Source organism: Aphelocoma coerulescens (assembly GCF_041296385.1).
Source record: "Aphelocoma coerulescens isolate FSJ_1873_10779 chromosome Z unlocalized genomic scaffold, UR_Acoe_1.0 ChrZ, whole genome shotgun sequence".
NCBI lineage: Eukaryota > Metazoa > Chordata > Aves > Passeriformes > Corvidae > Aphelocoma > Aphelocoma coerulescens.
Window position 1 is genome coordinate 8,198,475 of NW_027184085.1, and position 27,103 is coordinate 8,225,577.

At 43.8% G+C, this 27,103-nt stretch overlaps 2 protein-coding genes across 6 annotated transcripts in view; one reads left to right on the forward strand and one right to left on the reverse strand.

Annotated features, from left to right (window-relative positions):
• TPGS2 (tubulin polyglutamylase complex subunit 2) lies at positions 1–21,306 on the forward strand. Of its 2 annotated transcripts, XM_069001059.1 has the most exons (8): positions 1–165; positions 4,496–4,579; positions 11,439–11,515; positions 12,580–12,667; positions 14,036–14,167; positions 16,328–16,441; positions 18,082–18,242; positions 19,839–21,306. In XM_069001059.1, exons 1-8 carry the CDS (start codon positions 93–95, stop codon positions 20,064–20,066), a joined length of 957 nt encoding a protein of 318 aa, XP_068857160.1. In that variant the 5' UTR covers positions 1–92; the 3' UTR covers positions 20,067–21,306. The 2 variants fall into 2 exon arrangements, with proteins under 2 accessions (XP_068857160.1, XP_068857159.1); XM_069001058.1 differs by lacking the exon at positions 11,439–11,515 and having other exon boundaries at positions 3–165; positions 4,496–4,575.
• LOC138103075 (aquaporin-7-like) overlaps positions 18,251–27,103 on the reverse strand; it is a 14,014-nt gene continuing 5,161 nt past the window's right edge. For 2 of the 4 annotated variants that reach the window (XM_069001061.1, XM_069001060.1), the window contains exons 3-6: positions 26,449–26,586; positions 25,581–25,699; positions 23,987–24,204; positions 21,128–23,180 (exon numbers count right to left, since the gene is read on the reverse strand). In XM_069001061.1, the coding sequence (XP_068857162.1) occupies positions 23,021–23,180; positions 23,987–24,204; positions 25,581–25,699; positions 26,449–26,586 (635 nt within the window). In that variant the 3' untranslated portion in view covers positions 21,128–23,020. Of the gene's footprint in view, positions 19,726–21,127; positions 23,181–23,986; positions 24,205–25,580; positions 25,700–26,448; positions 26,587–27,103 lie in introns of those variants that run through there. The other 2 variants (XR_011147653.1, XM_069001062.1) reach the window with 2 other exon arrangements.

Below are 27,103 nucleotides of genomic sequence, written 5' to 3' on the forward strand. Positions count from 1 at the left end.
CCCACAGCACCCCGCGGCTACGGGGCAGCAGGAAGGACAGAAAAGCATTGTTCTTTGCTGGGCTGGGCAAAGGCAGGAGGGTCCCGCGGAGGATGGAGGACAAACCCCCCACCGGCATCAAGCCCTACCTGGACAAGCTCACCCTGGGCGTCACAAGGATATTGGGTGAGTGGCGTTGAGCTATAGCCCCACGGGGCCGGGGGCAGGCCGGGGGCGGGGGTAGCCACCCGGTGTGAATCGCGTTGCTGAGCAGTCTCTGCACACAGACACATCCTTGTTTCTGGAAGCAACGGCAGGAATCCCGAATCTCTCGACTTGAGAGTTTCATAAGCATCAGAGGAGGAGGAGGTGGTGTTTTATGCAAAATCATGGAATCATTTAGTGTTACGAGGTGGGAAGAGACCGCAAAGATCATCCACTCCCAACCCTGCTGCCATGGGCAGGGACACCTCCCACTAGACCCGATTGCTCAAGGCCTTATCCAGCCTGGCCTTGAACATTACCGGGGAGGGACATCCCCAACTTCTCTGGGCAAACCTGCCAGTGTCTCACCACCTTCAAAGTAAAGATTTTCTTCTAATACCCAACCCAAATTTCCCCTTTTTCAATTTGTACCCTTTACTCCTTGTCCTACTACAGCTCCTAATGAAGAGTTCCTCTCCGGCCTCCCTGTAGGCCTCTTTCAGATACTGGAAGGCTTCTATGAGGTCTCCATACAATCTTCATGTGTAAATTGTGCCTAAATTTGATCTTTTGTGGTAGCGTGGGATCAGCAGGGAGTGTGCCCCGTGAAGGGGAGTTCAGCATGGTGCAGTGTTCTGGTAGAAGGCCAATTTGTGAATCTCCTTGGGATCAGATCCCCATGAATAGGTTCTGTGCAGCTAATTCCCACACTGTGAGACTTGTTCCGCAAAATGCCCCGCTTGCCATTTCCAGGTTTTGCTCAGATCTTGAGCCTTCTTCCATCCCCTCAGCTCCCTTTGAAGTTCAGCAGGACTGAAAGGCATCCAAAGGAAGGATTCTCAGACAAAACTTTATTTGTATCAGTGGAATCACAAGGATTTGTGCAAGTATTTGCATGTGGAAAGGATTTCAGCACTAGACCTTTCATACCTCAGCAGCACAGAGCACAGGACTACCCTATTTGTAAGGCTGGAAAGCCGTACATCTCTCCTAAACCATGTGTGCAACAAGGTTAGAAATTGCTGTCCTGGAATTTCTTGCTGGGAATTTTAGAGCCAAAAGTGAGCTCTGTAATTACCTCACTCTGACGCTTTATTGCAGGACAGTGAGTTTCACCTGGTAACCTCAGTGTATCTATAGTTGCACGTGGGTTTGGATAGATGCTCAGACAGATGAGATTAAAAGATCAGGGCTAAATTCTTTCTCTGGGCTTCAGTGAGGACAGGATTTCACCCTCAATCTTTGATCAGTGTTGTCATACTGACTTATTATTTGACTTCTTGAGGAGGGGTGGGTGGATTTTTTCTTCTGTTTGTTTGTTTTGTTAGTTGTAAGGTCAGGATAACATTATCAGTCTATGAGTGAAACTGATGATCATCATCAGGGCAAAAGCTTCTTTGAAGTAGCTCTTTTTAAAAAATGACTAGCTCTGCCCACATTTTCACCACCCTCAGGTGTGTGAGATCTGTGAGATGTGAACTGTGTCCAAATGTAGTGTTGCCATGTAGACTGTTTTGGGTAGGTGCAAGACATGGCAGTGCAGGTATGGCTCTGAAAGTCCTGTAACATCCCGACCAGATGGAAGGTGTTTCCTGGTTTGTGTTTTCTTCTTTTTCTCTCTGTCTCTGATAACTTGTATTGTGCAATACAGCAAAGTCCATCATAATTGGGAAACATTACAGTCTGTTCAGTGCTTGTTTCTTTCAAATAACAAAGGGTATCTCATTCAGAACAATGCTTTGCTCAGTAGTTAGTAGTACTCAAAACTATCTTACTTTAAATCTTTTAGAAAGTCTTACGAAGTCACTTGGCATTTTCCACCTACCATAAAGTAAAATCAGACATTGTTTTGTTGGTTTGGCTTTTTTTTTTTTTTTTTAACTTTAGTCTCTGTGGTAGTCCCTCCAAGGAGGGATATTTCTCACAAGCAATGTGGAGGCTATAACTTGAGGGGGAAAAGGGAGAGATCTTTCCTATTGCCAGTATGATTCATTTTGCTGAAGTTCTGTGAGTAATAGAATATTCCAGAAAGATTTATTATTCATAACTAAGTCAGAATGGAAGGTGTTAGCTCTTCTGGACTGCCCAGGGCAGAACCATACTTAACTGTCAGCACTCTCTATTAGATAAGAACATAACTATTCAGACATTTGAAAAATATGCTGAGAGTTTAGCCAACTTATAGGCAGTGTTAGTAGTACTGTAAAGACTGAAAATCCTGTGGTTTCCTGCTTCAGCCTTGTGTCCCACCATTACATTGACTCTTTCTGATTAATACTGCAAAGTGGTTTTGGAAGCTTCCAGATGAAACATCCTGAAAATAGGGCAGAGTTTACTATGATCTTGATTCAGAGTAATTAATAAGGTGGAGTCACCTGAAGTAGTTAAGCTTTATCATGTGTCTAGGTGCCACCAGAGTGGCTTCATTTCTTCCATCTGGAAGAAAAAGCAACTCATGGCAAAGTTAACCCTAAATGTTCAGTGGAGCGCCCTTCCATACCTATGCACACCTGTTAAACATGGTCTTCAGTTTACCCACAGGATATCTTTAATATAACATTCGGGCTTTTAAGATGGAATTTCTCTTTCTTTTGATCTTGGATTTGGTTCAGACCTCTTTAGAAGTTGCATTTCTCTCATTCCTAGACATCTTCTTTGACTGCTATGATACTTAATCTTCTGTCATCCCAGCCCAGCTGTTGTGCATGATGAATTAAATATTCCTGATGTTTTCTTTGATCACAGAAATAACAATTACTCTGTTATTATAATCTCCTCAACTTGTCATAAGGTTTGCACAGCTTAGATGGAAAAGAACAGTTAGGTTATTGATTCCACTCTCTTGTTCAGACAGCTTATATGTGAGCAAGAGACAGATCGCCCTGCCTTGGACCCACCTACCAGAAGTGAAATTTGGTGAAACATCAGAGTCTTCTGTATGTTGGGAGTCCCCCTTGGCCAGACAAATTTACCTATGTGACCAACTATGATTTTTTTTTTAATGTCTTTGACTTGGAGTTTGTTTTTCTGATGCCATGTTTTATCTTTTCAATTATGTGACCAAAGTACCAATCAGTATTTCCAACTGAAGTGGAGTTTAGGCTTCCAGAAACTGAGTGCCACTCTTCCACCAACAGAACAGGCAAGGACAATGCTACTGATAGAATTAAAAGCCTGGCATTGGAGATTAAAAACAAACCAAAGCTTTCTAGTGCCTGCTTTTCCTGTCTGGTGCACTGTGTATGTTTTACCAGAAAGCAATTATAATGTGTGCGACTGCTTTAGGGGCCAATACTTTCACAGCAGAGCCAGTCTTGAAAGCCCTGCATAATTATCAGTTCTAGTCCATGGCCCTGTCTGCTGGGCTTGCAGTTCCCACAACAAGTTAGTAGTCTTTCTGGACTTGATCCAAAGAGAATTATCTCTGTGGAAATTATTTCAGTTGGCTGTGGATGAAGAAAAACATTATAAAATAGTAAGTATAAGGGAGTCTGTTTTACCATCACACACCTGAAAGCACCATGTGGATTAGTATCTCACGTTTATATAGCATTCTTTCCCATAAAATATTCAGATTATTTTTATGGATTACAAGCTCAATGCTCATAACAAATTTTCGTATGTCCAGCTGGGGTTCCAGAGAGCTGATGTTTGGTCCTGCAGGTCCCTTTGGCAGGATCAGGTTCTCTCTGTGCAAACTCACTAAATCCAGAGCTGAAGTGTGCCTGTCCTTGTGGAATAAGGGTGCTAGCAGTTCACAGCAGCACTGCACTACATCTTGTCCCAAGCTGAGGATATCCCACCCAACAGAAACTACAGGGCATGCTTACAAAGAAAGATTCATCCCCCTGTAAGAGTTTTCCTCAGAACCCATCACAGATTTTTTTTTTTTCCATGAAACCTCTGCAAAAGATCAGACCTTAAAGACGAATTGTCTGTGTTTATACCATAGAATCATAGAATAGTTTGAGTTGGAAAGGACCTTAAAGATCATGTAGTTCTAACCCCTCCCACCCTGGGGGGGAATGCCACCCACTAAATCACTGTATGTGTAGATACATCATGATATGTGCATATGTATGTATAAAAAATGCAAAGGATAACATTTTGTGCAACACTAGACATCCTCATGCCAAGACATGCTGAGTAGAGTTACAGGCAAAAGAAAGTGACTGCTCAGTCACCAGCACAATGCTTGCAGTCATTAATGCCTTTTCCCTGGCTGTCACTCAGATTAATTTGCAAAATTGTCTGTCTCACAGTGTTGGTGTCACCCGTGCCAGCTGCAAACATGTTCCTCTTTTCCTTTCAGAGACTTCTCCAGGAGTTGCTGAAGTGACATTTGTGGAAAAAGAGCCAGCTGAACGCCACACAATCGTTTCTTGGGAGCAAGTGAGTATTTTCCTGATAAGACTGCAATGAGGTCAGTCTGAATGTTCAGCAGCCCATGGAGAATGTCAAATGCAATGGCAACCTTGTGTTTGTTTATGATACAGCTTGTTACCAAGTTCGATGTACAGTGCAGCCTAAACAGTGGTGTTGGTGGTGGTGTTGGTTTTTTCTTTATCAGGTATCACTCTATTAGGCCATCAGGTGCACCTGATCTGTTAGAGAAACATCGTGAGCATGGGTACATTGAGGATGACAGCTCTGAAAAGAAACCACATAACTGTAGTAGGCAGCTACAGTGGTGACTCAGGGGGGAACAAACATTTTTCTGACTCAGGTCTGAAAACATTTTCCAACTCCCTTTCAAACAAAATAAAGCAGTGCTTTATTATACATGGCCATTAAAGGTAAAGGCGTCAAGGCAGCAAATAACACTGACCTACCCGGTTTGTTCCAGTTATCTGTTTCTCTTTTTAGTCTCAGCCATTCGCTTCAATTTCTCATATCCCTTTCTTTCACCTCCTCTTTGGCTACCCAGCCTAATCTTTTGGCCAGGGCATGTCCTGATGCCTCTACAAGACTATGAAGAACACACGCTCCCTTCACTCTGCATTATCCGACCTTAATGCATCTGTGTGATCAGAGGGCTCCTGAAAACTGTCGTGTGACTCTTGTGGGCAGAGGTGGCATTTTCACTCCCCTTTTGGAATATACGTATTTTCTTCATTAATCCCATGGCCATGGTGGAATAAGTGTTTGGTAGGTGTCACTCGTGTAGGAATGGGACAGTAGAAGCTCTCTGGCCTTTGGAAAGGGACATCGCAAGAGGATGGAGTTGAGTGAATCATCCTCCCTCTGCTCAAACCCTAGCTTTGGCCTAAAGCAAATGCTCCCAGCAACTGCTCTTGCTACCACTGCATAAAATAGCTTCCCGTTTGACACCTTGCAATTTACTGTTTTTCCTAAACAGTGAGGAAAAGTTTTGCACTAGTTTTGGTGATGCCCTATTCCAATTAGTGACATTTATCAAGAATTCATCTGTCCATGTTGGAACGTATGTGATGTAAACCTGTGTGTTAGTTACTGAAACTTGTGCAGTAGCCAGCAATTGTGGTCAGGGAGAAATGTCTTGTTTTTCAGGTTTGTGTAAACTGATTTCTGATTTCCTGTAGCTGTTGTTCAGGTGTTGGGTTAACTGGGCTGGAAAGTTTGAGGCACCATGACTGTGAGCCAGCTCAGGTCTGGGAACAGAGTGGTATTTGCTCATTCTTCTGTTGAATATAGAGGACTGCTTTTCCTGGACACAGTGCTCATTCCTCTCATTTTCAGTGCTGCTTCTCCTCTAAACTAAAATGGGTTTATTTCAAAACCGAGCTATTGTAAAGCCAAACAAATGCTATAGCCAAAGCACTTCACTCGAGAGAAGCCAAAACAAAATTTCAGTTCCCACTCCCCCCTGCCCAGCAATGGACTAAGTCAGTTGTGGAAGTAAATGTGGAAAATTAAGTGAGTACAGTTGAGCTGGACGTCTGATAGTGAAGGACTTGGCTGTCTATTTCTTTGGTTTTGGTTCCAGTTGCATTGACAAATTAAAGCTCCCTTCTCAAATTTAAAGGTAACTGATACGTTTTCTTTTTTTTTTTTTTTGTCCCATGAGCTCTGGGGATGAAGTCTAAATCTAACCCAATCTTCACAATTGCAGGAGAAAATGTCCTGCCATGATGATTAAGTGCAATGCGCTCAACAATTCATGAAGCCTTCTAGGATGAACTTGAACCTCATTTTTCCTCAAACTTACCTTTCTTGAATTTGAATAAAGTGTTTGTTTTTATCGGGGTTTTGGCCACTAGATGGCAATACTTACGCACATAATCATTTCTCCATAGTTGGGATTTTTAACAAGATTTTGTCAGAGTATGTATTTTTAACTTCCCTCTACATTCTTGGTTATGAAAGTATTTGCAGGACTTCTTCTGTGATGTAGGAAAAACTGGTGAAACTGTTCCCAAAAATTACATTATTCTTCCCCCAACAACTTCTATCTGTATTGAGACTCACCAAATAAAAGCTTTATTCTTTAGATGATTTTTTAATGGAATCAATTTTACCAGTGCTATTTCAGTTTGGCAAGGGAAAGGTTTTTTTACTGAGGAAAAAAATCCAAGTGTTCAGAAGCTCTTAAAAGAAAATCAACCTTTTTAAAATTATAAATTATTAATTAACATACTTTATTCATGCTGGCAATATGCAATTTTTGTTTTCATCAGCCATGTTTTCTAAATTGTGCTCTGCTATGTTTGTGCTACTACATACCTGGATACTATGGTGTTTTAAAATCTTACCTTTAAATCTTAAAGATTTTTTAAAAACTCTTTAAAATCTTAAGCTTGTTTAATGTCCCTTAGATGCTATGAAGCTTTGCAGGGGAAACTGAGCTTTGTGACAGGAGTTAGTGCAGTAAGACAGTAGGAAAGCAGAAGAGATTTTTCCCCAAGGCAGAAAGAGCTGTTAAGTGTAACACTTCAGGAAATCAAGCTTGAAATCACTCATGAAGAATTTATTGGAAATCAGCACACTCACAAAAATATTTAAGATAAATGATTGCCAAGTGTATTTACATGGGTAAAGCATCACTTCCCTAAAAATTGTAAGCAGTTCAATATATTTTAATAAAACCAGATAGTCTTTCAATGTTTCCTCATATATAAACCTACTCAGATGTTACCTCTTCCCCAAGAAAGAGAGACAAGCAATAGACGAGGGAGTAGAGACAGAGTTAACTGGTCACCAGAAAACCAGTGCTAATAACTGTATATCATCCTATGAACCCTTTCCCACTGCTAAAATGAGGTTGGCAATGGCCCTACTCCCCCACACATGCAGTTTTTAGAAATAGGTGTTACACTAAAATACTGGTAGGAGGCACTCTGGTGCAGTGCCTGAATCACATTTTCTGTTTTGCCTCAACCAGAACAAAAACTAGTCGCTCACATCATTGCTTTGGTTTTCAAAAAATAGCAAATTACATTTTGTTAGAGGGACACAGAGGTACCTGAGGCTATTTTCTCATGTCCTTCTCACTTGTTACTTGAGAGAAAAGCCTGATCCACACGTGTCTTTTCAGGTATTTTCAGTACCTTTCTCGTGGTAGTGAGTAGGTCTCCCTGAACCTCCTCTTCTCCAATCTGAATACCACCAGCTCCCTCAGCTGCTCCTCATAGGACTTGTGCTCCAGACCCTTCCCTTCTCTGGACATGCTCCAGCACCTCTGTGTCCTTCTTGCTGTGAGGAAACAAAACTGAACCCAAGATTTGAGGTGTGGCCTCACCAGTGCCCCCAGCACAGGGGGATGGGCACTGCCCTGGTCCTGCTGGCCACACTACTGCTGACACAAGCCTGGTGCCATTGGCCTTCTTGCCCACCTGGCCACACTCCAGATCATGTTCAGCCCCTGAAAACCAGCACCTCCAGGTCCTTTCCCACTCAGCAGCTTTCCAGCCATTCTATCCCAGCCTGGAGCTGCAGGAGGTTGTTGTGACCCAAGGGCAGGACCCGATACTTGGCCTTGTTGAACCTCACACACTTGGCCTTGGCCCACGGATTCGGCCTGTCCTGATCCCTCTGCAGAGCCTTCCTGCCCTCCAGCCACCTAACCTAATGTTGTTCTCAAACTGACTGAGGGAACTCTTGCTTCCCTCTTTCAGATCATCAATAAAAGTAACAGGGCTGGCCCTAGTACAGAGAGCCCTGGGGAACACCCCTAGTGACCGGCCCCAGCTGGATGTAATTCCATCCACCAGCACTCTTTGGGCAGGGCTATCAGTTTCAGCAAGCAGTGCACCCATCTAAGCCATGAACAGCCAATTTCTCAAGGAAAATGTTGTGGGAGATGGTGTCAAAGGCTTTACTGATGTCTGGGCAGACAGCTCCAGCCTTTCCCTCATCCACTAAGAGAGTCACCTTGTTATAGAAGGAGATCGGGTCACGTAGTTATGCCTTTCACAAACCCATGCTGTCTGGGCCTGATCACCTGGATCTCCTGTATGTGCCATGTGATGGCATTCAAGATGATCTTCATGAGCTTCCCCAGCACTGAGGTGAGGCTGATAGGCCTGTAGTTTCCTGGTTCCTCATTCAAACCCTTCTTACACACTCCTGAGCTGCTCCCTCTCTACTGTGTACTGTTTCTGGCACACATTTGGAATGTCATCCTCCTTGCTTCTAGCGCATCTCTTTTTGACTCCAAGTATGCATGCAGGGTGCTCATCTTCACCAGTCCTTCTTGGCATCCTTCTTGTCCTCCCTTAGCATTAGCCAAGCCTGCTATCCCTGATCCCCATGAGCACAGGATCTACCCACCTTGAGCTTGCCTTGTGGCTCTGACTGTGGGAGTGATGGGGAAGTGGATCCAGCAGGGCCAGCACCTGAGGAAAGCTGTGTTCTTCAAGCTGCATAATGGGGAACAGGCTGGAGGACTTTTGGGAAGTATACAGTGTTCCTTACAGAGTGTTCCCTCTCTTGTTAAGCTTTATAATATATTGAAAACTGTCTGCACAACAGTATTCTCAAGAGAACTTTTAGGTCCTATTCTCTGCAGCAGGGGCGATCAAGTCTACTCCAGCCCCAGAAAATCAAGGTGATCTCTTGGGAGTCCTGTGGCTCAGATTTATTAAAGGTGCAACAAGAACATCTCAGTATCTTACATAAATTAACATTAGCATTCACTGGCAGCTAAGGCAAGCCAGCCATGAAACTGCAGGACATTAGGGAGAGAGAAAGGTGGCTCCTGATGCCTGATACTTGGAAGCCCTGAGAATGCCTTCCTTCTCTCCCAGAAGTCGAATAAAACTCATTCATTTTTTTAGAGAAGTCTCTCTAGAGCTATATGTTTTGATTGCTTTCTGTTTCTTTAGTATATTTCTTGAGAGGCATTGTTTCAACAGTGCTTCAAGTGAATTGCCATATGTCAGGATTTTTTGCTTTGGACCCAGTTCTAATCAGGTTCTGGCAGCAAAACTAGCCTGGTTTTAATATTTTTTCTCTGTACTCAATGGACTGTGCTTTCTTGGGAGACTATTTGGAGATATTACAGAGAACAAGCAAAAGGAATAGACCTCATGCACCATATTGGGCGCTTGGGATACTTTATTTTATGAGCTGATGAGTGTAACCAGATGACTGGAATGAAAACAGCTGCTTGCCAAGACTGTGGTTAAGCCAATTCTGTCATGTTATTTAGGAGTAGTGTATTTTATGGGGCTAGAGATCACAACCCTGAGAACTACCAGCTGAGCAAGAGGAATACATAGTTTGACAAGCCATTTTTAATACATAGTGGCTTGTTTCTCTGACTGCTGTTAGAAGATTACTGTTCTGATGTCATATGGTCATGTGACTAAGCACAGTATGACTGATCAATCAGTCAGATGAGAGAGATGGGTGTTAATGAAGCTTTCTATTTACAGCCATTTTCCTATAGACCCCAGACCTGCTCTGATACTGCATTTTCTACCCATATATTTTGCACCATAGTTTGGAAACTCATACAGAGGGACATGGTTAAGAGAATTCTGAAATAAATTGGAAGAGCAGCCGTCTGCAGAAATACTCACATGTTGATGTTTTTCAAAAGGAAGATTCAGAGCAGAAAACCTGTTCAGATGTGATTTTTCCCTTGTTTTAGTCAACTGTATTTGCTAAATTGGTCTGTGCCTGAGTTATAGCAGTATTTATCTGGATATTACAGTGGAAGTTTTAAAATCTTAGATTTTGTCATCACAGTGGATCTGGTTCTCCTGCTTGGAGAAGAACACCCACCGAAGCCAGGAGATCCACTCACATACATGTTTTTACTGCTGCAATACGTTAGTTAAAATTGGGAGATTTGAAATGTATTGAAAGTCTTATGTAAACTTTTTGTACTCTTCTGAGGCTTTGTAGAAGGTCTGTCATACTTTTCTTTCTTCATAGTTTTAGCCATAGTCACTGTGCTTACAGCTACAGCTTGAAACTGGAAGTGATGAAAGCACAGCATGAAATTATAAATACTTAGGACTGAGGAGAACCCACAGAAGAAGGTGTGTTTGTTAAAGGCATTTGAAGAACTTCAGATATGTCTGTGTGGTTTAGTAATCACCTTAAACTTACCACCAGGTCCTCAGCCATCAGCAGGATCTTGTTGAAGAACAGTAAATTCTTCTCAAAGCAGTGTCTACAGTTTCAGGTTATCTGCTTTAAGACCTGTGAACCCTGAAGATTTTCCCTGCCTGGGTTAGGAAAGCTCTGTGCTGGTGACCAGGCTGCTCGATGAGGCAAGTAAAGTGACCTGCCCTATTGCAAGCTGCAAAGCCATTCGTGTCTGGGACTCGTCAGTAGCAGTCAGTCAACATTAATGGGTGGGCTCAGAAAGTATGTTAACAAGCACAAGGTTGTGGGCAGGTTAGGGGTCCTACATAGTGTGTATACTCCAGCTGAGGGAACAGAGACTGCAACAACCCAAAGAAAGTGGCTGTGAATAGGCAGAAAGGCTGCTCTGGTCCTAGGGGAGGGAGGGCATGTGGACGGGATGAGACCAGCACTTTCCCTTGCTCAGCCAGCAGCTGATGACTATAGGCCAGCATTGCAGCTAGACACACAGCTGGCAGGTTGCTCTTGCTGGATAGATACATTGAGGCAATATCAGGAAAGATAATTGAGTATATGCAAGTTGAAGATGTCAGGGAGAATCAGATAAGCTTCTCTTGAGATGTTAAAAAAATGTCCCAAGTGAAGCAGAGATACTTGAACTGCATGTGCATCTTCCTTTTCCTTAGCTAGTGGTTACTAGAATATTCTGTCTTTATTAAATGAAACTTTTCCACAAGGAGAGTGGTGCAGCCCTCAGATAAATCAACATGCACAGATTGTGGAACCTTCATCCTCAGACCCTCTCCTGAGTTTTGAGGTCTGATTTTTTTGGAGGCTTGAGTGTGACTATTTTAAATTTGAATTCACTGGAGTCAATTTGGTTTTTTCTCTAAAACAGTTACAAACAGACCAACAGGTAACTCCTTTAGTCATGCTTGTTGCTTGGCTTATTAAAACTGGCAGGCTTCCATCCTATTTAATTGTGTGTACTTGACACTTCAGCAAGAACACAGGGTCATTGGTTTACAGCCAGTCCTGTTCCCAGCAGTGGGGTCTAGAAGTGCCTATAGCTCTTTGGGCTTCATTTTGTTCTGAGGAATAAGCCTTTATCCTTCCTTCCTTTTATTTGCTGCTTAGCTGAAGAGTAAGTTAAGAAAGACTCCTTCCACAACCAAGACAGGTATAGGAGAAGTGTTCTGGTTCCGAGAAACTGGAGCTCACTGGGGGTGCTTCTTTCACTGCTGGCTCAGAAGGAAGCAGGCTTAGGAGCCCCAGCCATGCACTGAAGTTTGGAGGGATGAAGCCAGATCAGCAGGTTTGTGAGTCTGGCTTTGCATATGTTTGCACACATAGTTTTTGTTAAGTGGCACGTCAAATCTGCTTGAGTATGTGCAGCTTTTGAGTCCATGCTTCTTTCACCTACTTGGAACTGAAATCCCTCAGAAGAAGAGAGTCATTGTGCTAATATTGTGCATGCTTCAGTGGAACAGGTAAGTTTAGTCTGATTTCACTTAAAGCAAAACCCTACTCTTGTATATATGAAAAAGCTGATTGCTCTGATTTATGTGAGCTTGGAGTGGCTGCTAATCTCAGAAGTAATACGGTGTCTCAGCTGGGGAACAATTCTGTAATAATTTTGTGATGACTAGCTGCTTGCTCACTGTGAAATTTTCCCAAGCTACCTTTGTTAAGACTAATAGAGTCCCAAGAAATACACAGTTCTCTCTCAAGGCTGTAGACTGAGATATTTGAGCCAATTTGAGTCACCCTGGAGTTAAGAAAAAAACTTGGTGGCACTTTTTTCTGTACCAATTTTCAGATGTTCTTAGGTTTTGAGGCATGTTTTGCTTTTTCCCATAACACTTTGGTTATGATTTGCAGAAAAACTCCTGTGTATTACCAGAGGATTTGAAGAACTTCTATCTGATGACTGATGGCTTCCAGATGACCTGGAGTGTGAAGACCGATGGTGGGTCCCCGTGTTCCTCTCCACTGACAACACCAATTCATTGCAGCCGGTCCATCCTTTGCAGAACCTCTTTAATTTCAAACTTACTTTCTGCACAATTGATACACATCTCTCAGGGCAAAATCTATTGCTTCTGTGTTCTGGGCTCCCACAGAAGAGGTGCATACACTGAACACTGGCAAAAAACTAATTATTCATGCCATAAATACTGTTCTGTAATACACTGACCATCTGTTGACACTCAGATTTAGGTGTGTCATTTAAACCTCATACCTTAACTCCCTCTGTAGTTCATGTAGAGAGAAACAGCTGTAGCTCATTATCCCATGATAAACTGGTAGGAAGAGTCACCCTCTGATAATGCTTCTTTCTCATTAAAATGTGTAGGTACATGTTGGAGCCTGATTCTGCCTTCCACCAGTTAAAGTCCAAGCTTCGTTTTCCATCCTTGTTTGGCAAAAATCAGGTAGCTTGTTCACTCTGCTGCTGTTATCCTGGCTCTCATTGCCTTCAGGCAGGTTTCTCAAGTAGGGCTGTGGACACTGCTCACTTCTGGAGATGGGTGTCAAATACAGGGTCCCTCAGGAAGGGAAATGACATTTCAGAGACAGTTGACATCAGTGCTGTAGCACCTGCAGTGACTCCTGTCATGTTTCAAGCAGGATTTGTTGTGTTGTGAGCTCTAAAGAGTCTTATTTTCAGGGCTCACAAGTGCTCAGAGACCAAGGCTGCTGGTACAACTGTCTTATCTGAGCAAACATCCAGCAGTGTCTTCTGAGACCCATCACACTGGGACATGGCTGAACAGGGTGCTTGCTGCCTTGATGTCTGGTAACAGTCTGAGTCCTCAGAAACAGGGACAAGTGACAAGTCTTCAAGTGTTCTTTTAGGAACACCCACATGTTGATGCACTGATAAAATCCTCTGTGGAACTGGCAACCAAGAGGATGTACCCTGAGCAGGTACATGGAGTAGAAGACAAGCTTCCCAGTAAGCTGTGCATGTGTGGGGTGGTTTCTGATAGGAAGGGCAGGAGCAGGGAAAAGAGCTTTGAGGAAGAGGCTGTAGCTGAAATCCTGTAGCCAGGATTTTTAATTTTTCACGGGACTGAGCTAACAGCTGCAGCACAGTCTTGGCCAGCAGTGTAATTCTCATATCTTTACATCTCTGAGATGGTGTTGTATCACATCTAAGTGCAAGTCGGTGTTTGAAAAAGCCTCATTTTGCTCCTGTAGTGTCTTACTTAAGTGTCCAGGTCTGCTGGGTATAACCGTCTCTTCACGCCACAGAGGTTTATGTCTGGAGGAAAAGAAATACCTCCCATGCTTTCCTGATGCTGGATGTGATTAATGATCAGCCTTGTTGCAGATACCCCAATGCCCCTGGGCTCCATGGTGATTAACAGTGTCTCGAAGCTGTGCCGGCTTGGGGGTTCCTCTATGTACACTCTGCCTAATGCTCCAACTCTCGCTGACCTTGAAGATGACACAGATGACGAAGGTAAGGCACTGTTAACAGGCTAGAAAAGCTGCTCTGCCTCATCCCTTTTGTTCTTTTAATGTTAGGATATAGCACAAGATACATGGGCCAAAACACCTTCCACCAGACCAAGTTGCTCAGATCGCCATCCAACATTCAAGTGTTCATAACCTTGAACACTTCCAGGGTTGGGACATCCACAACTTTTCTGGGCAATCTGTGCCAGTGCCTCATGACCCTCACAGTAAAGAATTATTTCCTAATATCTGATGTAAATCTACCCTCTTTCAGTGTGAAGCCATTGCCCCATGTCCTGTCACTATGTGTCTTTTTAAAAAGTCTCTCTCCTTCTTTCTTAAAGGCTCCCTTCCACATACTGGAAGGCCAAAATTAAGTCACCCTGAAGCCTTCTCTTTTCCAGGCTGAACAAACCCAATTCTCTCAGCACCTCAGCTATCCCCCATGGCAGGGGAATTAGAACAAGATGATCTGTAATGTCCCTTCCATTCTACAATACAGCAACAGAAAAGGTCATTCCAGGTAGATGGGAATTACTTTGTCTAGCAACCTGGTCTGGAGAAGGGTGTCCCTGTCCGTGTTAGGGCAGTTGGAACAAGATGATCTTCAAAGTCCATTTCCAGCCCAAACCATTCTGTGATTCTGTGACTGTCTCCTGGGCTGGATCTATTATGTAGTCCCCTACAGCCTTGGCAGGTAGATCTGTATGCTGTGAATGTCATGGGGCTTAGTGTTATTTGCATCCTCTTTTAACAGCCTGTCAGCCTTCCTGTTCTGCCTCTTCCCTATTTAAACTTTCACCTGAGCCTTGCTCCAGTGATTCAGCTTCCAAAGTCTTTGTGTGCTTATGGTGTTACATGAACAAAAGATAATGGGTTTTGTTTTGGTAGTGAAAAGACAGCTGGAATCGGAAAAGTAACTGGTACGTGCATATAACTATGAGGTTACCCTGGAAAATGTGTGTTCCAGGCTGCCTGAAAATGCTGGGAATGCTGCTATTTGGAGAAAATAAAAAAGAAAAAAAAAAGCCCAGTCATTTTGTCAGAGCTCTTACAATCCAGCTGGAAAAATCAAGAGGATAATAACACAGCCAGGTGTCACACCGATTTCTTAAAAGAATGCTCTTTGATTTCAGTCTTGTCTCTGCATCTCTATAAGCTCTTCTAGCTTCTAAATGTGGCTGAAAGTATTTCTGCACATTCCAGTTTGGCTGCTCCTGATCTTCTAGCCATTGTAATGAAATGCACCAAATTCTGCTTCTATTTAGTGGCTTAAACCTTCATTGATGCATTTATAAGGTACACTGAAAAAACTACCTCATAGAAGTTCTCATCCTGACTTTCATGGAAAATTCTTCTGAAGAGTACGGCTTTTATGTCCCACTTCTTCCCCATCAGCTTTAGGTTTCAAAATTGCATTCTGCAAGAACTTGCAACTACACAGTCCCAAAATTATTTTGTAGAAATGCTCATTGGTGGTTGAGGGTCACAGGTTGAATAAGAGTCAACGTGGTTGTTGAGAAGGATGCTGATGTCACACTGGAATGTATGGAGAAATACATGTCTGCAATTTCATTAATGTCTTGCCCCAAGAGAAAAAGAATAATTTTTTTCTCCCTGTCCTCCTTAGAAAAAAATAAATTAGGACAAAAAAACAACCGGTATGTATAACAGAGGTAATGGGCTTCAGTTGTAGCAGGGAAGATTCTGGATCCATGAGGAAAACTTATAAATAATAAGTGATGGGTTTGGATTGTTTGCCTATAGAGACTGTGCCTTCTCTAACAGTAGAGAACTTTAAGAAAATATTAGACAAACCTCAGGAGTGACATCTGTAAAACTTGTCTTGCTTAATGCCAGGGAGAAAGCCAGCTAGTCTATTTTCAGCCATCTGATTTTGACTCTGTGGTTTGTTTTCCTAACAGAAATGAATATTTTTCTCAGGTTTTTTTGGGGTTGTTCTTTTTTTTTTTGGTTTTTTTTTTACTTGGTTTTATTTTAAACACAGGGAACTTAATTATTTCCAAGGAGTATAAATGTAATGGTTTGATTCAGTTCTTCCTCAGCTGATTTATTAATAAGTATAAAACAGATTGACTCTTTGCAACGGAGTCACAGTCAGTTTTCCAGACATGTTTCATGATTTTTTTTTCCTTGGTTTCAGGTAATGGAGACAAACCAGAGAAGCCGCACTTTGATTCTCGTAGTCTTATCTTTGAATTAGACCCATGCAATGGGAATGGGAAAGTCTGTCTTGTTTATAAGCATGCTGAACCAGGTAAGACTGAAGAAAGTAAAGTTAGCTATCTCTTGTTGTGGGCTGTATCTGGAGGCCACACATGGAGAGTTACCCTGTATGTCTATCTTCTTTGCAATTTGTAGGTGAAACTTTTACCGGGATGTCCTGTCTCCACTGAAGTCAGGAGTCAAACCTTAACTAGATCCAACATTTTCACTCCTTTTAGTGTTGGAGTCTGAGTTATAACTTATGATTTCTGCATGCATAGGAACAGGGAAGTATTCACATGTGACCTACAGACAATTGTGTTGAAATTAATACAGACTTCCACTAATCTGTCTCTGGTTGCTTGCATGTCTCGGAACAAAGCCATGACATTTTGATGAGAAAGGGTGTAACTCTGCTTAGAAACAAAGTGTAGATGATAAAAAAAGCTGAGACAGAATTAGACTGGTTCTTCCACCTTGTGCATGGATGCACAGCCTCCAGGCACTAACTAGGTCAAAATGTGGCAGGAAGGGTTAATGGCAGGGTGAGAAATGGGAGCTGAGCTGTTTCTTCTGACAGATACAGAGATAACTGTTATCAGTGAGTGACTAGTGAAACACCCAAGGCACTCGTAAAATAGTTGTCATCTGACACAGTGCACAGGTCACTCGATGTATGTGTGTTTACTGTGCAAGGGTTTGCACTTGCAATACACAGGTTCTTAAGAAAAATCTTGGGTTGTTATCTTGTGTCTTTCATTGGGTGTGACTGCAAATGCCATGGCAGGAAGTTCTTGTCCTCTTGCCTTCCAGTGTTAGTGATGTCAGTGCATGGATAACCTGGGGAAAGGGAGCATTGGTTACAGGTGTCAATGTCAACACAGGGGCAGTCTGTTTAAAGGACAGTGTTTAGCATCTCACTCTCCCAAGAAAATAACTTCTTTTTATGCTACAAAGGATGTCACCACCAGAGAACTATTTGATCACTGGAGAAAGATTTTGCAAAATGTGTTTTTGTTGGCAGCACACACTCCCATGACTTCCAGACTCTGGACTCTATTCAGTAATCCAGATGACTGACAATAGAGTTAGTTGCTTTTTACTTTGTGGGGCAGATAAATGTTTGCCATAATTGTACTTTGAACATATACTCCAAAGTTGCTGATGTCCAAGAATGTTCCATGTAGCGTGTCACTCCCAGGTTGTGAAGGAACAGCATTGTATTCATTGTCCAGCACACAGCTAGACAAATACCTCATGCGGTGGGTGAACACCAGCTGATGGGTAGGACATAAAGGGTTATAGTAAATGGGGCCACATCAGGCTGTCAGCTGGTCACTGGTGGGGTTCTGCAGGGCTCCATCTTGGGCCCAGTGCTCTGCAGTGTCTTTATAAACAACTTGGACACAGGACTGTAATGGATATTAAGTTTGTCCATTATTCTAAATTGGGAGGAGCTGATATCTCCCTCGAAGGCCCTGCAAAGAGACCTCAACAAATTAGAGAGCTGTGCAACCACCAACCGTATGAAGTTTGACAAAGACAAGGGCTGGATTCTGTACCTGGGCTGGGGCAACCCTGGATGTACGTAAAACAGCCATTGTGATATGTTGTGTCTCCCACCTGACAGTGGCCAGGGGTTAATCTTATCACTGCAAAGCAACAGTGTAATTTGTGCTTGTTTTATTCTAGTGGTCTCCCCAGACACAGAGATCTGGTTCCTGGACAGGGCTCTGTATTGGCATTTCCTCACCAAAACCTTCACAGCTTACTACCGCCTGCTCATCACCCACCTGGGTCTCCCACAGTGGCAGTATGCCTTCACCAGCTATGGAGTCAGCCCCCAGGCCAAGGTAGGACAGCAGCCTCCAGCTTGTCAATATTTTGCGTAAGTATAGGCTGGAAAAACATCTTCCCACCTTTTGGCAAGCAGTCCCTAGGTTCAAGGGGACCTCCCTGGTGACCTATGGAAGGGATCACAAGTTTTTTCCCTGTAACTTGTTAACAGTCATTTGCTTCACAGTAATTTGAATTCACTAATATTGTGTTAATCCTGCTTTTCTCAAGGCAGTTGGGCCTTGATAAAAATTATGCCCAGAAAAGGTCAATTTAAAGTCCTAAAGGTAGTTACAGAAGACCTTTACATAAAGCCTTATGACCATTCCAGTCACTTATTACTAAAAATACTATTCTGCCATGCCAAAATCCTGCTATTAGAGGCTTCTGCTCTTTTTCTGTTTGACTGGGCCTTCAGCCCTATCCCTGCCTCCAGGCTGTGAGAGGTCAGGGAAGGGAGCTGATGGTCCTACTGAACACAGCACAGTGTCAGAGCACCTTGGCAGGGCCTGTTGGGACTCAGTGAGTGTCCTGCACTTCACCCAGACATGACAGCTCTCTTACCAGCATGGCATTCCCTGGTCCTGTGTGCACATCAGAATTACTAAAATCACTCCTGACTTCCCATCAAATAGTGGCTCTAGAATTTGGTTCATTTCATTCCTGATGCCTTCCCTGTTACACTGCACTGTACTTTATCAGTCAAGGCTGTGTACGTGCACTGTGCTCTGCCTTTCTGCAACTTACCTGCTATAAGTATTTTGTTATGTTCAGTATATTTGCAAACCTTAAGAGGAATCATTTGTATAGTCCCTAAACATGTGCAGCCCCTGTTGGTTAAAATCCTCCTACTTCATTAGCCATTATCATTTTTAAAGGTTTTCAAGGGGGTGTATTAAAGCTGTTTTCCACTAAGCAGTATGTTAGTAGATTGCTATCTACATTTCAGTATTGATGTTCTCTTCATCTTGTTCAACATTTTGCTGATGTGATTGCACTGTGATTTGGAATACCATAACTCCTACAGTTTTATTTCCTGACTTTGTCAATGGAGAAATGATACAAAAAAAACCCCAAATCATTGTAATTGCTTCTAGATAGAAGCAGAAAGAGTAAGACAACAAACACAATTTTTTTTTCTGTAAAGAGTTAAAAAAATTCATTATTTTATGTGTGAAGAGAGGGAGGAAGGTTACATTTTGAGAAATTCAACTAGTTGGTTTTCAGTTTATAAGTACATTTAAATTCCAAGGGTTTTTAATCTTTTTTGCTTATCTGAATCTAAATAAATGTGGTTTAGTTTCATCCCATCCTTTTGCTTTTCCTCCTGTGGTTTAAATCAGGAATCGCTCCTGATAGGAGTTACACTGCAGGAAAGGTGGTGTTAGGTTTGTGTCTGGTTCTCCTCTTCCCTGTCTGGAATGCAGTTCCAGGACTGGGGCTGTAGGCATGCCTTGTGTATCCTTATCACGCACTCTTCCAAGTCCTGTAAACTGCAAACTGGTAAGTGGCATAGGATTAAAATCATGTCTTGGGGAAGATGGGGAGCAAGGTGGAATTGTCTAACTGCAGTTTGAATTTTAACTTGTGTTCCCCACCATCCTTCCTTTCAGCAATGGTTTAACATGTATAAACCCATAACCATCAACACAGCACTCCTGACTGAAGAAGCTGATTCCTTTGTGAACAAGCTGGACCCCAATAAAGTGTTTAAAAGCAAGAACAAAACTCCAGTGCTCAAGAAGAAACCACCTTCACAGCCACCAGGCTCCCAAAAGAGTCACATGAGCATGACCTCTGCCAAGACATCCTCACTAGCTGGGAATTCTTCAAGGAAGTGAGCCCACCAGATCTGACCCTGGACAACATGTGCAATAAGCTTTGATGTTTTCTGCTGCAGAGTCTCAGTGGTTCAGACCAAGTTCCTTGTGCATGAATAGATGTGCCCATGGAAAACATATTGCAGCACTTGCATGAAATATAGCAGCCATGTGGATGTAGTTCCTGGAGACTCTTAAAAAAAACCCTTGAGACATTGATTTTATTCCCTTCTGCTACTTGCAGCACATACTTTTCCAAGGGCATAAAGAAGCCTTTGATGTCGCTGCTCCATAAGGAAGCTTCTGTTCCTGTACAACTGCAGCAGTGAAATGAAAGCAAATGTAATTCACTGTAACTTGAACAGACCCATGCTGAAGTAGAGGGTGTGAAGATATTTCTGCCATGTCCTTTGAAAGAAAACTGTCCTGACCTTGCATGCTGTGGGAGCAGGCTGGAACCCACTGGACAGAGAAGTAGCTTTCACTCCAGATAGAATCAAACTGTGCACTTCCCTGTGCTCCTTCCAGCTTCTGCTCTGAGATTCATGGTAAAATGAGACTTGGGACTTCTATGCCTCTGCATTTGCTTAGCCACCTGCTCTGCAGCCCAGACCACTTTTTGGCCTTTGTGCTGTATCTTTTCATATGGTGACATGATTTGCAATAATCGTGAAGCCAGAAGCTGCAAGATCCCTTGTTGCCTCCCTTTTGTGGGAACTGCTGAGCACAGAGTCAATGGTGTTGGGTCCCATCAGCCAGGAGGACCCCTTGGTTTGTCACACATTCATTGCAAAGCTGACCATTGAAACAGCCTTTGACACTTTTCAGTTAGGCAGGATCTCACCAGGGGCCACTGAGATCCTACAGTTTTAGAAACTCCTGATGCTGTTTTCTATACTGTACGTTTTCAGGTTAGAACTGCACTTTAACTCATTCACTGCTGGTTTTCAGTTACAGCTGATTGTTTCCATTACTTTTCTATGCTATTCTGTCTTCCAAATATGCTGGAATCATGGTAGCACCCAACATACTTTGTGCCTAAATACAGATATCAAAATCACTGTTTTCAAATAAGCATTGACTATTTAAACAGCATCATCTTTAATTTTTGAAATGACCACATAATTACACAAGACAAGCCTACCTCACAGAGATGTTGTGAGGCTTTCATGAGTATTTGTATGGCCTTCAGAAATATGATATGAAGCTATCCTGTAAATGCTTAATAATATTTTAATAAATATTTGAATATTTTCCTTCAGAGTGATTGGGTATTTGAAGATGCTTTGGGGAACACATGGACGTGGGAGGCAAAGGATGTGTGGCAAGAGCAGTGTGCAGGACAGATTGTTCGGGGTGTTTCTTCAATGCAGTGGAGAATCTTTCACTGAGAAGGGATGGGTTACAGTGCTTTTAGCTAATCCCTCTTGAGCTACTCAGAAATTCCCAGTTTATTTCACACAGGCCAAAAGACTGAGCTGTGTGACAGCTGTTCCACTTCTGTCCTGCAGTCACTGTACAAAATCTCTGCAGCCAGCAGCCCCTGCTCAGGAATATTTTGCTGGCTTCCAGCACTGCCCAGGGCCTACATTCAAATGCAGTTGCTGCATTGCCTGGCAGCCACTCTCTGCCACCCTCAGATGACAAGAAATGCTCTAATGCAGCCTCTCAAGCCCATGTGCATCTTGAGACAGCTCAAGATCTGTTGTAGCTGCTCCACTGATATAAAGTCAGCTCTAATGAGAAAGCACACGTCAGTACCTCCCACCCAACCCCACCCCATACCATAGCAACCCATCAGCTATCCTTTTAATATTGGGATGGGAATGATAATTAAAGCCAGTAAATGCCCTGGAATTCTGTGCAGTAGAGATGTTCTGTCACTTCCTGCTCTTGGAGATCTCTGTGTTTATTCATGGCACCCAGCCCTGGAACTGCAGTTATGTGCTTGACATACATACCATACTTGCTTAAGCACTTTCTAGAAAAGTTGACTCTTGTCACCCTCCTGGGAACAGGCAGCTTCCGATACTGTTCTGCTTTGAATCCAGTGACACCTCAAACCTGTAAGGCTGTTGCAGGCCCACTTCCTCGTTCAGATGGAGGTAGCAGAATTCCTGCAGCAGCAGGGCAGTCTCTTACATTTCTCATGCATTCAGAGTAGAAAAAAAAGTTTTTAAAAAGTGTGTTGTGGGGGTGGGAGTATTCAGGTTTTTGGAGACGCAGAAGTTGTCTGAATTCTTTCCTGTGGTGGTAGTTGGTGTAGCTCAAGTCAAGAGCGTCAGTAACACACATGGTTCTTTGATGCCAGCATGTTCCAGAACTGTGGCAGGATTCAGGAGACCCTGTAGTTTAGTTTACTAATTTTTCAAATGTTTCCTGAATGTTCAGATCAAAAAATAACCAAAAGAAAACAAGTATGAGAAAAACCCAAACAACCCAACAGGTTTATGTTTCTATTTTAGACTGTCCTTGTTCTTCTCTCTCTTCTGTGCTCTGCCAAACTAGGTGTTTGTCAAGGTGACAGATATACAAATGAAAGCCTAGGCCCCCAGTCCATCACTGTAGTATCTACATCTTACCAAAGTATATTTCAGATGAAAATTTCTGTGTTAATTAAATTAATCATGTTGGTTCTGCCACTGTTGATGCCATGTATTTTGATTTAAATGAATATATATGTATCTGGAGATTTGTAGCTCTGCTTTGCTTTTCTTCAGAATACAATGATTGTGGATTGAGTTTTGTTTTATCTTTTTTTTTTTTTTTTTTTTTGTAGATTTTTATACAGAGTGGTTGAATAATTTCTTAGGTCACAGTCAGGTCTAGCCCTGCGCAGGTCTGCCCAATATCTCAGATACCAAGTTTGTCCATTTAAGCAGAGAAGGTTTACTGAAATCTAGTCCCTCGTCTATCCACCTTCATGGTGGATAAACAGATGTGCCCTTCACATGTGTTATCAAAGCACGTGGCCGTCACAGTTTGGAAGTCTCTGTGCCTGCCTCTTCTTTCTTATTTTCAGTTTCATGGTCAGGTTCATTGTGAAAATCAATGCAGGCTTTGTAGATGAAAACACCAGCAAGACATCCCAGAATTGGAGCTGTGACTGGGACCCACCACCAGGAATGGTCAGCCCTGAAATGAAACACAGAAGAGGCAGCTGGTGAGCCAGACTGGAACCACTGCCCTGCCATTACATCGTGCTGGGGGCACGAGTGAGCTGTGTGAGCAGAGGAGTCTGTCCCACTCCAGGCACTAAGCCTACAATTGGCTTAGACAAATTCACTGTCCTCTCACGTGATTGCTGGAGGGAATGTCATTTTCCCCATCAGCGTGGAAAGGTGGCTCCACACTGCAGGTTTCTTTTCTCCAAAAGAAATGGGCTGTGTGGTCTTGATGAGTGGGACTCTCAGACACACAAAGGCATTCTGCCTCCCTGTTTCCAATCACATCTGCAACTCCTCTACAGAGTTCTCAAATACATTTTCTGGAAATTTAAGGAAAATGGGTGTCCAGGACAGGAGACTCTGGTAATGATCTCACCATAAGAAAATCCATAACACAACACCATCTTACTAGATAGAGGAAGGTAGGGTTTCATCTCCAAATTCAGACTCCAAATTTAGGAGACCTGTTCAGCAATGCACCTTCATTCAGTGAGCTGCATTCTGGCTCTCTGGTCACTGCAAAAACCAGCTGGATCTCCAGTGAACAGGCAGACAGTTTGGTGCCCAAACAGATATCTGAGTGCCAAGGCGTGGAATCCCGTGCAGGAGAATTAGGGTACTCCAAATTTTGTGTACATAATGCACAGGGCTCCTCACACTCTGCAGTGATATCATCACTTGGTCCAAAGAAATAGGCTGCATGATACATTTAATCTCTTGCTTATCTCCTCTCCTGGCAAGCTGAACAGTGTAAGAGCAGAACAGGTCACTTACGTGAAGACGTCCATTCCCCAGCCAGCCATTGCCGTGAAGATCCTGGGGGGCAAGTCCCTGGAGGGGTTTATGGCATAGCCTGTGTTCAGCCCCATTCCCAGACCAATGCCCAGGACCAGCATACCCGAGAGCATGGGCTGAGCACCTTTCAAGGCTGCATTGTTTTTCTCATCATGGATGACTAGAACGCCCAGGATCAGCATAACCGTTGCTGTAAACTGCAGGAACAGAAAAGGGAGAAGAACCGGTCAGGAGAGAGAATGGGAACGGTTGAAAGGTCCTGCTCAGCAAAGAGGGAGAGACTTCCCAGAATGAAAGAGGAAATGAGATTCACGGTCCGGTCAAGGCAGGAAGGACCCAACTATTACTCCCTCCTCACAGGTGGACTGAAGAAAATTCTCTCAGCAAAAACATCACCTTTGCTGAGGTTTTCTCAGCAAAAAGCATCATTGCCAAGACCAATACAAACTTCTCAGCAATGTCCTCTCTCTCCATCTTTCAAGTCAGGGAAATTGGTTATTTTAAGTACATTCTGTCTAATAGAAGCAGAGCCATAACAAACTGCTCACGAGACAAATCTGATCCTCCCTAGAGAAAGTGATGTTCTATACAGCCTGTATGCAGATACCAGATTCTCACCTGGGAAACTGAATTTCCCATCAGTGACTACATAGCTGGCATTTGTAGATTTGCAGTGCTTGGGACACCAAGAAGCATAGTTTTGATAGAGGTGATGACACCTGTATCTTCCTGTTTCAGAAAATGCAGCTGGAGAGATGTGGACTGCTTGCACAGACACCAGCAAAACCAGAAACTGCAGCTTTTGTCAAGGCATTGTCACTCTTATTTGCTTTCTTGGGCATCAAGGACACTTCATGGTCCACAGGAGGCTGAGGGGATCCACTTCCCACCTCTAGGGTCTTCCACTCCCACTATCCTTTTCATCATGCCCAGGCAGGAGTTTTGTCAGCTCAGAGTCAAAATCACAGACTTCCAGATTTGCGTTGGAAGTGAATCTTCCTTCCCTGGTGTCTCAGTGCCCCACATCCCCTGAAGCATCCCTTTCCTATTTCTGGGCATCTGTGCTGTAAGCTGGGAATCCACTGCACAGTCTAAATGGGTCTGTTCAAACATAGAGGCTCAATCCAGGCTGTGCTCATGTGAGAAAGCAGCTCTTTCCCAGGCTCTCCATGCTGGGGAGGGACACCCAGCACAGCTGCCAAGGAGCATGGAGTGGGTGTAGAATCCAAATAGGGATTCAGCGCAGAACCCAGAGGAGATGGCTGGTGATACAGCTCAGCTTCTCACTTCCCACTGCTTGTGCTGCATGCAGGGAAGGTGTCTGGAGAGGCCCTGGACCAAGCTATGGAGCAGCCTTCAGGTATTACCCTTTAGGCGCAGCCCTTTAGGCTTGTCCCGCCACCAAGATGCCTCGGATCTTACCTTTCAGGCACCTGCCTGGATGCTGGGCTCCCTGGGGAAGAGGTTGTGGTTGTGTCTGTGCATGTAGGGCTCTGGGGACCCTGTAGCAGCCTTGCAGCAGCACCTTTTACCACCCACCTTCTCCTAGCACACCACAGCCATTCCCACTGACCTCTGTGAAGAAGGCTCCCTGCAAGGATACACTGGGAGCGGGGTAAGTGGAAAAGATCATCGCTGTGGCAGTTGGTCCCGACACTGTAAGGTTTCCTTGGGTGTAGTCATAAATAGCATCTAGGAGAAGTGGGAATTACGGAAGTTAGCACAGCGTTCATCCCACAGGACACACACACACAAGTCCACCTGTTGCAGCCAGCACAGACATCAGGTAGAAGGGAGGCAATGGAAGACGTGATGGAGGTGACACACTCCTCGCAGGGCATGAACTCACCAATATCTGTTACCCACACACTTTGATCTGCAGTCGCTTCCTTACACCTACCAACTCCCTGTCCCTGCTCCAGGAGCCTGGGGTAGCCTGGATGGTCTGCAGGCAGTGGAGGCCTCCAACCCTCTGCCCCTCAGAGACTTGAGACATGCTAGAGACAGTGGGTGGTGGGTCCTCTGCTCACAGCTCAAAACCCCTGATGGCTGCAAACCTGTGTTCCACAGACCAGCAGAGTCCCCCCAGAGCTCCAGCAGCACCTAATACATGGTAGCTCATGTAAATAAAGCTCCTGCAGACCTGGAAACAAAATGCTGACAAAATGCAGCTACTGCCCTTCTGCTGAAGACAGGTTTTGGAAAGTGGGAATGCCCTGAGTAAAAGGAGCTGTGTTCTCCAGGAATTGTGTATCCTTCCCAGAGGTATATCTGGGACCTGCTCTGAACTTGAGCTGTGAAGTCTGTCCCACAAGCCAGGAGCTTGCCCTTCTCACCCAGAAATCATGCTAGGTACTGTAAAAGGACATATTTTTGGAAAGACTGTGAGCTGAATGAAATTATACCTACAGCAACCTCTGTGATAAAAGACACGACCCTACCATAGTAGAGGGCAAAGACGGTGGCTGCTGCCATAAAGGAGCCCAGGAACTGGCCGGCTATATAAGCTGCAAGCTTTGTCCAGGAGAGGTTTCCTAAAACCCATTGGGTAATGGTGATGGCAGCATTCAGATGAGCTCCTGCAAATCACAGAAAAAAAGAGGCCTCAACACTGGTGCAGCTGTTTTGGAACATGTGACATGGTGGATGCCCCATCCCTGGAAACAGTCATGGCCAGGTTGGACAGGGCTCTGAGCAACCTGCTGCAGTTGAAGATGTCCCTGCTCATTGCAGGGCAGTTGGACTGGATGAACTTGAAAGGTCTCTTCCAACCCAAAATATTCTGAGGTTCTATGCCCCATGCCCCACAGTAATCACCCAGACACTGACCCCGAACAGCAAGACTCTCTCAGGTCAGGGTCTTACTCTAGCACAGACACAAAATGAGCCTTTCTCTCTCAACAGCTGAATCATGCAGGTCAAAGAGCTCCTAGCTAGTCTTCTAAAAATTCTGTAGACCACAGGCTGCCTCCAGAGAGTGGGTCATCTCACCTGTCAGACATACCTCTCTTGGGATGGCATGAGTTTCCCTATAAGTTTCTCAAGGGGCTTCTCCCTACTGAGCTTAAAAAGAGCCCATACCTCAGCACTTTTTAT

Excerpts from the sequence above, each read along its gene's own strand:
- TPGS2 (XM_069001059.1), top strand. The coding sequence starts at position 93 with ATGGAGGACAAACCCCCCACCGGCATCAAGCCCTACCTGGACAAGCTC. Across the intron at positions 11,516-12,579 it reads ACCCTCTCCTGAGTTTTGAG|AAAAACTCCTGTGTATTACC; the intron begins GTCTGATTTTTT and ends TATGATTTGCAG. Across the intron at positions 16,442-18,081 it reads TTATAAGCATGCTGAACCAG|TGGTCTCCCCAGACACAGAG; the intron begins GTAAGACTGAAG and ends GTTTTATTCTAG.